This window comes from Oryctolagus cuniculus, chromosome 12 (genome assembly GCF_964237555.1).
Source record: "Oryctolagus cuniculus chromosome 12, mOryCun1.1, whole genome shotgun sequence".
Lineage (NCBI taxonomy): Eukaryota > Metazoa > Chordata > Mammalia > Lagomorpha > Leporidae > Oryctolagus > Oryctolagus cuniculus.
In genome coordinates this window covers 84,961,957-84,974,627 of record NC_091443.1, presented here as the reverse complement: position 1 = coordinate 84,974,627, position 12,671 = coordinate 84,961,957, and the positions used below count along the sequence as shown (strand labels likewise).

The 12,671-nt window shown below is 37.6% G+C and overlaps 1 protein-coding gene across 5 annotated transcripts in view; it reads left to right on the top strand.

Moving 5' to 3' along the window:
* Positions 1-12,671, top strand: part of VPS13C (vacuolar protein sorting 13 homolog C) — a 201,835-nt gene that overhangs the window by 111,289 nt on the left and 77,875 nt on the right. For all 5 annotated transcript variants that reach the window (XR_007910408.2, XM_051822342.2, XM_051822343.2 and 2 more), the window contains 8 exons: positions 1,208-1,364; positions 2,662-2,741; positions 3,284-3,343; positions 4,008-4,158; positions 6,415-6,531; positions 8,482-8,585; positions 9,322-9,489; positions 12,125-12,429. Coding sequence is in view for 4 of the 5 variants with exons in the window: in XM_051822342.2 (XP_051678302.2) it covers positions 1,208-1,364; positions 2,662-2,741; positions 3,284-3,343; positions 4,008-4,158; positions 6,415-6,531; positions 8,482-8,585; positions 9,322-9,489; positions 12,125-12,429 (1,142 nt within the window). In the remaining variant the exon portion in view is untranslated. The remainder of the gene's footprint in view (positions 1-1,207; positions 1,365-2,661; positions 2,742-3,283; positions 3,344-4,007; positions 4,159-6,414; positions 6,532-8,481; positions 8,586-9,321; positions 9,490-12,124; positions 12,430-12,671) is intronic.

Here is a 12,671-nt window from a genome sequence, read left to right as displayed (position 1 = left end):
GAGTGGGTATAGACACCTGCAAGAACTTCTTTCCAGTGCTGCCTTTATTCAATTCTGTGTAGTGCTTTTATTCTTTGTTCTGAGTAAAAATATTAAACTGTTGGGGCCGGCGCCGTGGCTCACTGGTTAATCCTCCTCCTGCGGTGCTGGCATTCCCTATGGGCACCAGGTTCTAGTCCTGGTTGCTCCTCTTCCAATCCAGCTCTCTGCTGTGGCCTGGGAGGGCAGTGGAGGATGGCCCAAGTGCTTGGGTCCCTGCACCCGCATGGGAGACCTGGAGGAAGCTCCTGGCTCCTGGCTTTGGATTGGCGCAGTGCTGGCCATAGCAGCCATTTGGGGAGTGAACCAACGGAGGGAAGACCTTTCTCTCTGTCTCTCTCTCTCAGTATCTATAACTCTGTAAAATAAATAAAAAAAAAAATTAAACTGTTAAACATAGTTTGTACTTTTTAAGATTGAAATACATGCTTTGAAAGTAACTTCTTTCATGATAAACTTATGTTTTTTTCTGGTTAATATCATAGTTATTGAAGGTATTTAAGCTTTGATAATTGAAACATTGGTAAATCATTCTATTTGTAAATTTACTTAATTAACCTAAGTACATAGAAGACTCCTAAATCCTTTGTAATATCACTTGCAATGCTTATTACAATAATTACCTTCCCTTAGGACAGTGGTTGAGGTGGAGGGGAAGCAAAATTTGCAGCCCCTACCAGGAGAGGATGCTGCCTGGTACCTGGTGGATTGAGGCCGGGTCACTGCTAAACATCTGCATTACACAGCACTATGCCTACTAGGAAACCTTGACAACTCAGAATGTCAGTAGGACCAACAAGCCTTATGAGTTGTTTAAAGCTTGGCTGCTGTTCTCATGAACTTTCAGATGAAAGGCTAACCATTTGACTAGAACTTCTAGGAATAATATGAGCTCCCCCCAACACTTTTATTTATTTATTTATTTATTTATTTTGTACTTTTAAAACTACTAGAATTAGTGGTGATGCCTCAAAAGTTTAAATAAGCAAATGTGCCTTTTGGGATATAAATAAGGCTAAGCAATTTTCAGGCACAGATGAAAGCAAATTTCTTTATAATATATTAGTTTCTTGGTAACATCACTCTGGATGGTTGTTAAATTTTCTCGACTTTATCTTCATTGTGTATTAATGAGTTAGTTTGTGGTAATTCTGGTACATTATTCTAGGTTGTTGTTACTTTGGTGAAAAAAACAGAAAAGAAAGGAAGACCTTTACATGAACTCAATGTCCTACAGCTTGGAGTGGAAGCTCAAGTTAGAACTTATGACATGACTGCTAAAGCTTATCTAAAAAAAATTAGTATGCGATGCTTTGATTTCACTGGTAAGTGTTAAGTATTGTCTGTGTAAATTGTTTAGGAGGCTGATGGTCTTTACCTTTTTATCAGTATTAAACATATTGATTTATGTCACCATTATTTAAATTCATCACATTAGTACAAAGGATTTGATATTTAAAAAATTCTACCATTTTATGTAGTTATCATAAACCAACAGTATATCTATATGTATATGCATTTTTTAAAAGATTTTATTTGAGAGGTAGAGTTACAGACAGTGAGGAGGAGAGATAAAGGTCTTCCATCCACTAGTTTACTCCCCAAACGGCTGCAACCGCTGGAGCTGAGCCTATCCGAAGCCAGGAGCAAGGAGCGTCTTCTGGGTGCAGGGTCCCAGGCACTTGGGTCACCTTCTACTGCTTTCCCAGGCCATTGCAGAGATCTAGATCGGGAGAGGAGCAGCCGAGACTAGAACCAGTGCCCCTATGGGATGCTGGTGCCCTATTGTGCCATAACGCTGGTCCCTCCAACAGTATATTTAAAAAAATATCTTTTTATCTAAAAATCCAAATCAATGAAGCATATGTCTTCAGTGTTTATAACACTTCAGGACTTGTAAAAGATGCCATTTTATTATAACTTTGCCACGAGTACTGGCATCACAGGAAATCAGAATCCAGGTGAAACTCCCAGTTACAGAACCCAGGACTCCTTTTGAAAAATTATTTTAGTTTAATAGGAAACCTAACTTTTATTTGTTACTATTCATTTTTAAATTATGTGAGTTTTAGAAATTTTTCTCAATTATACTAATATATTCTTTGGAAAAACAAAAATCAAAAAGTATAGAAAAATTAAAAACATCTAGAAGGAATCATTTAAACTTTAATTAAAAATTACCTATAATCCCCTCCAAATAAATACTAAGTTATTGTTTAATAGATGTCTTACCACCTTTTAAATTCACTTTCTAAATTGTACCAAGCCAACTTTTAAAGTTGCTGTGGGTGTTTAACATTTATAGGGACACTGTGGGATATATTTAAGTAAAGTAGACTTGAGTTAATTCCGACTATTATAATATAGCTTTTTTTTAATGATTTACTTAAGTGAGAATAATACTGTTAGTACCAAATGTTATAAAGGTGGTAACTGGTACCATCTCCGATGTTTTCATGGAACTTCATTATTTTTTTTGAAAGCCAGATTTATGGAGGCATGATTTATGTACAGTATGAGTCACCCTTTTTAATGTATAATTCTACGAGTTTTGACAACAATATGTATGTTTGACATGTTTAAGAGACTTAATGGATCAAACCTTGTCTTGTTTTGTACCAGGTTCAAATGGAGAACCTCTTCACATTATTAGTTCTTCTAATATAACTGATGAGCCCCTCCTAAAGATGTTACTGACAAAGGTACCTAGTTTTGTTTTTAAGGTTTTCTCATATTTTAATATGTAAAGTTACATCTGTATTTATCTATCTCCCTTTTATTTAATACTTTATTTTTTTCCTCTAAAATTTTTCTTTCTGAATTTGTTGATTGTAGTTGATTGAATTTGTTGATTCGGTTGTATGGAAGTATCTGAAAATCCTGAGTACTTTATTAACCTTCTGATTACTCTAGGTTGTTTTAATAAATAAAGGCCCACTGTAGTCTAAATAGAAGTGTGTTATAGTCTATATGTACTAGCATTTTTTCTGATCTTTTAGATTATTAGTATGCCTAATCTAGATATATTAGCATTTCCTCCAGAGTAGGATAAGGGATTTGAGTTTTTGTTTCTGTAGGTTGTGAGGACTGTTTATGTTGTCAGTTTTCTGTCATGTTCTTTACCATTAAGAAACTGGTGTATACTGCTTTATATGCATCCTATAAAAAGAAAGATGATGTGTTTCTAATTGTGTGATTTTTTTAGTGTCTGTAACCCAGGGGTTTAATTCTCCACTGTTTGTAGGCAGAAAGTGATGGACCAGAATTCAGAACTACTCATGACAGTACTAAACAGAAGTTGAAGGTAAGTCTGGGTTGTCTGAGTGATTAAATATAGCTTCATGGCCATTTTCAGTTGTGCAAGTGTGAGTTCTAATATTAGAATAAGGGTGGCAGTACCAACAGATCTAATTTTGTAGATAAAATAGTTATGGAATTGAAATATAATTCATACAAAAAAGTGATTGATTCCTACAAGATTATTTGTTTCCAAGATGTGAATTAATGATTACTTGTTGAGTATACAAATCATCCATTTTTAAGAGTGTTTTGTTAATTTCTGTCCACCGTGATCATTTGGCCCAGTGTTGATAAAAGCATTAACTATTTGAATTATGTATTTGCTTTACAGTTAGAATAAGATTAAGGTGAAAAATAATGCATGACCTGGTTCAGACATTGCTCAAGGTCCATTTGAGCAAAAGTAGTCAGTCATGGAATCATCTGAAATGTAGTTTAAGGCCTGATAATAATTCTTGTACCTTTATTTAAAGCTCATCAGGTTTTGTTGAGGTTATAATTATAATGATACCTGAGAGTGGGCAGAATGTTGGTTTATTGTCTGTTAAAGGTTGACACTGTAATAGCTATTTCTTGAAAATTGGAGCATTCTTGTGCTACCTGTGTATGTTGAAGCTTGAGGTAAAAATGTTACCATATCTGAATTCTGTCTATTTTCATTATTTTAGGTTTCATTTACATCCTTAGACTTAGTCCTTCATTTGGAAGCTTTACTTTCATTTATGGATTTTTTATCATCTGCCATTCCATGTTCTGCACCTTCCTCCTCTGAGCTGAAACCACCTGTCGGAGAGTCTAGAAGTGTTGCTGTTAAAGCAGGTATTCATTTTTGAGTCATTGTCCCCTACTTTGTATCTGAAATTTGGTCAACATATAGTAACTTACATATGAAACTGAGATAAATATTTAGCACCCTGACAGTGGAGCTGATCTGATAAATTAGATTTGTTTCAAAATAAAGCAAATTTTGTCCTTCTGGGATTATAGGGCAGTTGAGTGAGGAATTTTTAAAAAAGTTTAGTATATATTTACTATTTGATTTTGCTCTCTAGATTTTACATAAAATAGAATTTGTGTATACCCTACATTGACTTTTCTTTGCAGTCTTCAGTTCACTGACAATGAGAAAAGAAGTTAGAATATGGATATAATCATGTCTGTTTCATTTGCTCAGGTAGTTCTACCTGGTACTCAACGATTTTAAGTATTTTTTTGATTTATTTTATTTGTTTGAAAGACAGAGTTACAGAGTGAGGTAGAGACAGAGAGAGGTCTTCCATCTTCACTCTCCAGATGGCTGCAATGGCCGGAGCTGCACTGATCCGAAACTAGGAGCTAGGAGCTTCGTCTGAGTCTCCTTTGTGGGTGCAGGGGCCCAAGGACTTGGGCCTTCTTCTACTGCTTTCCCAGGCCATAGCAGAGAGCTGGATCAGAAGAGGAGCAGCTGGAACTAGAACTGGTGCCCATATGGGATACTGAAGCCCATATGGTGCTTCAGACCAGGGCTTTAACCTGCTGCACCACGGTGCCAGCCCCAACAATTTTAAGTATTTTAAGAGACACCGAAGAAGGGAGTTCACAGGAGAGACAGATGGAATTTGATTTCTAAACAAAGTTGTATGTTGATCACACACACCATGTTCCTTAGAGATACGACTTAGGATATAAAAAAATGTTAGATTGGAAATAGCCTTTGTGAATAAACAACATGTGCCTGTTTTTAAAATCTATTTATTTGAATGAGTACCAGAGAGTGATAGAAGGAGAGATCGCCATCCACTTGTTTACTCCCCTCCAAATGCCTCTGATAGCCAGGGCTAGACAAGGCCAAAGCCAGAAACCAGGAGCTTCATCTGCATCTCCCTCAGGGGTTGCAGGAACCTAAGTACTTGGGCCACCATCTGCTGCCTTCCCTGGCATATTAACAGGAAGCTGTATCAGATGAATGGCATAGCTGGGACTTGAACCAGGTACTCCAGTATGGGATATGGCAACCCAGGTGGAGGCTTAACCCACTGCACCATGATTCCTGTCCCATATGGTTCTTTTTAAGTCAAGAACTATTTGGATATTTTTCATGTTATATTTTATATATATATATATATATATGTAATATCTAATTCTTTAATTTTTAGACCTTTATTAGATTATTTGAATCTAGTTGAATAAATTACAGAAAATCATTATTTTTCTTTGTAGTATGTAAGTTATTTTATTTTTTTACCTTTATTTATATGAAGGGAACAAATTTCATGTATTTCATACATACAGTTTTAAGAGCATAATGATACTACAAATAATATTAGACCAAAGAAAACAGTCTCAAGTTTTGTTATATAGTGAGTTTTTATCATTTGATTATGCTGCATGGTGCTGCAGGAGGAGGTTCAGCCTAGTACGTGTGCCACAGCGCCAGCCCCTGCTGTGTTTTAAGAAGGCTCTGTTTCCTTCAGGTGGGACAGGGTTGTAGCAAAATACTCTCTAACTTTATTAATCAGGACCTGCACAAATGTAGATTCAGGGAATCCATTAAATTGAGATTCGTAAACACACAAAACACACGCATACCAGGAGATATTTCTTTTTAAATTTTTTTTAACTTTTGCCATTTGTATTCACTTCTCTATGAATTCGTTTTATATAACCTACTGAAATTGATTCTGCAGATAATTACATGTATGTGCCATGGTACATATGAATTTTATTATTCATTTTTGCTTTTCATTAATTATTCTTTGCTTTAATATATGATATAAAAAGGAATTCAAAATAAGATTCTAAAAACAGGATTTCTGTTTTTCCCATGAGAAAAATTTTAGTAAGGTTTCTGTCCTGCAAATTGTAGTTTTAAAGTGCTGCTAATATTTATCTTTGTTCTTAAAGGGGAACATGTTAGTTTCTGTCTGATTGACACCCTAAATTTGAGTCAAAATCTGTATTAATTATATGTTACTTTAATGGGGAACTTTTTGGTTTCACATTGTACTTTACATAGTCTTAATGATTTAAATGATTATTTTGTGTGTCCTGTTATCTTTGCACTTTGCTGATTACAACATTTCTGTGACTTTTCAGTATCCAGCACCGTTTCCCAGGAGGATGTGTTTGATTTGAAGGTCACAGCTGAATTGAATGCATTTAACATCTTTGTTTGTGATCAGAACTGTAACATTGCAGATATCAGAATACATGGTAAATAATTATTCCTTGGTGTAGGTATTTCTGGTCCTTTACAATAACATACCGGAAAAATGTGCCTGTAAATGGTAAATGTCTCATGAGTCATTTATTAGTTTACTTATATTGAAGATGTATGCAGAGTTTTCAAAAATGAACTTTGAAATGTTAGAGGTAAATTTGCTACAATCCATTGCTGACTTGAGACATTCTTTATGTGTTTAAAAAATTTCAGAGTAAACTTGAAGTTAATTTCTTATTGTACTGGTTGCAGTTTCAGAATATCGTGGTACATCTCACAGACTGAAGAGTAATGTCATTATCCTTATTGCACCAGTGTTTTCTTATTGTATCAGTATAGCAGCAGGAAAAGAAGTTTCTACAGGACATTTTGTGAGCCTTTCTTGTCATCAGCTTGATGTAAGAGTAAGGCAGCCTGATTGAGCGGTGCCATAGGTTTGGGAGCCAGCCTGCCTCTAGGCTCAGGTCCTTGCTGTGATACTCACTGATATTGAGCAAATTGATTAGCCTTTCTATGCTTTAATTCTCCCTTTTGTAAAATGCAGATAGTAATAATTTTACATGGGACTGTTTTGAGGAATAAGTAAAATCTGCACATTTACATAGGCTTAGAAAATGACTAGTACTATAGTAAACACTCTTTAAAAAGGTTAAAAATTATCTCCATTTAATAAGTAGTACTGTATATCTGTTTAATAGCAGGAATGGTAATGGTTTTGGAACATTATTTAGATGCAGGCATTCTCTCTTTACTTTGAAATTCATGTGCCTTTAGAAATTTTGAGGATGACAAACTCTTTGGAGAGAAGTCCTAGAAGACTTTATTGTGGTTACAGTTTATTAGATAAATAGGAGTACTAACTCATCAAATAGTTTTCATTTATTTTTATTTTATTTATTTATTTATTTATTGACAGGCAGAATTAGACAGAGAGAGAGAGAGACAGAGACAAAGGTCTTCCTTCTGTTGGTTCACTCCCCAAATGGCCACTACGGCCAGGGCGCTGCACCGATCCGAAGCCAGAAGCCAGGTGCTTCCTCCTGGTCTCCCATGCGGGTGCAGGCGCCCAAGCACTTGGGCCATCCTCCACTGCCTTCCTGGGCCACAGCAGAGAGCTAGACTGGAAGAGGAGCAACTGGGACAGAACCGGCGCCCCAACCGGGACTAGAACCCGGGGTGCCGGTGCCGTAGGTGGAGGAGTAGCCTAGTGAGCCGCGGTGCCAGCCTCATTTATTTTTAATTACTGGAGCAACAGTTTTAATAGAGTAACACGATTATTAGGTGGCTGTTTAACAAATATATCTTTCCAAATGACCAGTTCTGATCTTGCCATTGCATAGGATATTTGAATTTTTTTTTTTAAGTTTGCTTTAAAAAAAAGATTTATTTATTTATTTGAAAGAGTTACAGAAAGATGGAGAGAGACAGGTCTTCCCTCCTCTAGTTTACTCCTTAAATAGCCACAATGGCCAGGGTTGGGCCAGGCCAAAGCCAGCATCCAGGAGCCTCTTTCAGGTCTTCCATGCGGGTAAAAGGGCACAAGCACTTGGACCATCTTCCATTGCTTTCCCAGGCATGTTAGCAGGGAGCTGGATTGGAAGTGGAGCAGCCAGGACATGAACCTGTATCCATATGGGATGCCGGCAACTCAACTCGCTACGCCAGAAGGCTGACCCTAATTATTTGACTTTTTGAAATGTGATTTTTTTCCTTGAAATTTAGTGTTTTTTTTTTTTTTATTTTAAAATTTCCATTTTTGTGTATGAGATGTCTGTAGCACTTAAAGATATTACAGACTTTAGGTATCTCACACCTGGAAGTTGATACTGTTAATATGTCTAATTGTGACATTATGTATCTTGGTGGTATCTGTTGTGGTCTTAAGATACTCCTAAATTGATTCACTTTGAGTGGAAATTTTATAAATGTTGTGTTTCTCATAGGGATGGACACCTCTATTTCTGTGAAGCCAAAGCAGACTGATGTGTTTGCTAGACTTCGGAATATTGTAGTTACAAATGCTGATTTGCTGTCCATTCATAAAAAGGTGATTAAAATAGATTTTTATATTGAAATTTATTTTGTTCTTTGGATTTGAGATACTGTGATCCATTTAGTCTATTTGGTATAGACGTATTAGTTGTCATATGTCAGGCATTTTGTTAGGGTTTGGGTGGGCATGGTAACAGTCTGCTTTCACACTTTGCACAGGTGAAACCTCCTTACTTGCAGTAAAAGTTATTTCTGAACAGTTACGTGGTTGATATTTCCACTCATAATTTCATAGAAACAGGAAAATGTTACTGTTAAGTATTAAAATTTTTTTAAAGATTTATTTATTTGAAAAGCAGAGTTACAGAGAGGAGAGACAGACAGAGGGAAAGAGGGAGAGAGAGAGAGTTTCCATGCACTGGTTCACTCCCCAGATGGCCAAAACTGCTGGGGCTGCGCCAGGCCAAACTTCCGGGTCTCATATGTAAGTACAGGCCCAAGCACTTGGACCATCTGCTGCTGCTCTCTCAGGCCATTAGTAGGGAGCTGGATTGAAAGTGGAGCTCTGGGACATGAGCCAACACTCATATGGGATGCTGGTGGTTGGCTTGTGGCTTTACTCACTATGCTACAACCTCGGCCTCCAAGTTAAATATTTTTAAATAATTATTTTTCAGGTTGAATTTGTATGTTGCTCCTTTCTGTGTCAGTCTGTAGTAAGGGAACTATGGTATAGTGATAAGGCTATTCAGCCCCTTTGATGTCATAACTGGTTAACCTCATCTTTTTAGGCTGTTTCTATTTTGGAAGATGAAGTCTTTAGATTCCAAATGACTCTTTATCCAGATGCCACTGAGGGGCAGGGATATGCTGATGTGACTAAGGTGGACGGCAGACTGAGCCTCAGAGTGGGTTGTATTCAGATTGTTTATGTTCATAAATTCTTCATGTCTCTTTTGGTAAGTGTTTTAAAAAAATACTTCTTTCTCATTGAGTCTTAAATAGTTTGCCTATGTGATTGAACCATGTTAATCAAAATCTTCACTAATAGGGCAGTGTGATAAATTCCCAAATGCTAAATAAAAAATTTTTAATTCCATGATGGATAACCAGTGAATTTTTAAAAATCATTGTTTTGAACATAGGAACTGTTCTCTATAATTTTCAGTTACATGCTTTAAAAATTTTTTCTGATCAAATTTAGGACTTTTCGCTGTTGTTTGATGAAATGTCTTTACAGGTATTCAGCTGAAAGGAAGCTCATTAGGCAATAGAAAGACTAATAATGGAACTTAACAGAAGTTGGTTATATTTGTGATCAACAAAGCCATGAAATTCTCTTATAATTCTGTGTGTCATGGGCAGAAGAGTTTCATTCTGCCTCTGCCTCTTCCTGTGGCTGCTAATCAAAGCTTTCAAGTCAGGAATTTCTACCACAACCACCATGTTTACTTTTGTAGAAGATAATTTATTTTGGGGAATGGGAGAGAGATTAAGTTGCTTTTGTATTTATTAATTGATGAGCATAAAAAATTGCTTCTAAGAATGACCTTTTCTTGAGTGAGGAAAGTCTGTTTTTAATTGAAATTGGTATGAAATGGTTCTTACCATTTAGAGACCTTTTGAGTCTTATTAATTGTAGTATCATAAAGAATTGAATATCTTTGTGAATGCTTGAGTACATTTTTTTAAAAACTTTATATTTTTTTATTTTTTATTTATTTATTTATTTTTTATTTATTTATTTTTTTTGACAGGCAGAGTGGACAGTGAGAGAGAGAGACAGAGAGAAAGGTCTTCCTTTGCCGTTGGTTCACCCTCCAATGGCCGCCGCGGCCGGCGCACTGCGGCCGGCGCACCACGCTGGTCCGATGGCAGGAGCCAGGAGCCAGGTGCTTTTCCTGGTCTCCCATGGGGTGCAGGGCCCAAGCACCTGGGCCATCCTCCACTGCACTCCCTGGCCACAGCAGAGAGCTGGCCTGGAAGAGGGGCAACCGGGACAGAATCCGGCGCCCCGACCGGGACTAGAACCCGGTGTGCCGGCGCCACAAGGCGGAGGATTAGCCTAGTGAGCCGCGGCGCTGGCAAAAAACTTTATAAAGTAGCTGACAGAACCATAGGCTTTTATTTTTTAATATTTTTTTTTTTCTAAATTTGAAAGAGTTACAAAGAGAGAGAGAGAGAAATCAAGATCTTCCATCCACTGATTCACTCCCCAAATGGCTGCAATGGCCCCAGGGCCAAGGCAGGCCAAAGCCAGGAGCTAGGAGCTTTTTCCATGTCTCCTAAATGGGTTGGGGCCTAAGCACTTGGGCCATCCTCCGCTGCTTTCCCCTGTGCTTTAGCAGGGAGCTGGATCAGGAGTGGAGCAGCCGAGGTGAACCTTGGGGCCCATATGGGATGCCAGTATCACAAGCTGGCAGCTTAACCTGCTATGTCACAATGCCAGCCCCCAAACCTCAGTTTTTAAGAATTAACTTTATTCCTCTGACCCGGAAGGAAAGCACTGAATCCAATTTGGGAAAAGTGAAGTGCTTTCTTTTTCTTTTTTTTTTTTTTTAAAGATTTATTTTGTTTATTTGAAAGAGTTACAGAGAGAGGTAGAGACTGAGAGAAGTCTTCTATATGGTGGTTCACGTTCTAGATGGCAGCAATGGCCAGAGTTGTGCTGATTCGAAGCCAGGAGCCAGGAGCTTCTTCCGGGTCTCCCACATGAGTACAGGGGCCCAAGGACTTGGGCCATCTTCTACTGCTTTCCCAGGCCATAGCAGAGAGCTGAATTGGAAGTGGAGCAGCCAGGACTAGAATTGGAGCCCATATGGAATGCCGGCGCTTCAGGCCAGGGCTTTAACCCACTGTGCCACAGCGCTGGCCCTGAAGTGCTTTCTTTTAACCCTTTCATTTATTTGCTTATTTCTTTTCTTTTCTTTTTTTTTTTTTTTTTAAGATTTATTTATTCATTTGAAATGCGAGTGACAGAGAAAAAGATAGGGAGAGACAGATCTTCTGTCTGTTGGGTCACTCCCCAGAAGGACTCAGTGGCTGGGGCTGGGGCAGACTATCTGGGTCTGCTACCTGGCTGGGAGGGACCCAAATACTTGAGCCATATTCTGCTGCTTTCTGAGGCACATTACCAGGGAGCTGAGTCATGAGAGGGGCAACTGGGACTTGATTGGGTGCTCTGCTAGGGGATGCTGATGTTGCAGGAGGTGGCTTCAGTTATCTGTGCCACATGTTGGCCCCTAACCTTTTCATTTAAATTTGAGTTTTCAGTGACCAGTGTTCATTAAAAAAAAAAAAAAAGAAAAAAAAAAGGTGTAAAAAAGAATTAGTAGAAAAATTTGTCATAAAAATTAAATAGTTCTGAAATAGAGAAAATGAAAGTTAACTCTTCTAGAGGCAGCTGTTGTTAGTAGCTCGGAATGTATATTTCTAGGCTTTACTCTGTGATATATACAACCATAAGCAGCATCTCTTTCATATGACCTATTTTATTTAGTTTTCCTCTTTAAAGTAAATGCTTTTAAGAAGCTTTTCCTTTTAAAAATACTTGCTTTTTGAGAAAATTCTCTAAGCAACAGTGTCCTCCAACAGAATTTCCTCAACAATTTCCAAACTGCTAAAGAAGCTGTGAGTGCAGCCACCGCTCAGGCTGCGGAAAGAGCTGCTTCCAGCATGAAGGACTTGGCTCACAGGAGTTTCCGCCTTTTGATGGACATCAATCTGAAGGCACCAGTTATTATTATTCCTCAGTCTTCAGTGTCACCTAATGCTGTCATCGCAGATCTGGGTTTAATCAGAGTTGAAAACAACTTCAGCTTGATTGCTGTGGAGCATTATTCTCTTCCTCCAGTCATTGATAAGATGAACATCCAGCTCACTCAGCTGAAGCTTTCCAGGTATGAGTACAGCATCTAGTTATGTATTAGAGGATTTTTGTAGATATCTTTCCTGTGTTAGCATAGTTTACTGCTTGTGATGCTCATTTCTTATTGTAATTTTGAAACCTTGACTATTGGTTTTTAGTTAGTGGTTAATAGTAGTGTTTCTCATAGGGCCTGCATTTTGTCTTGCTAAATTTATAATGTGTATTTTTCCCATTCTGTAAAAATTCCCTGGGAATTTTCATTGAGTTGTCTAA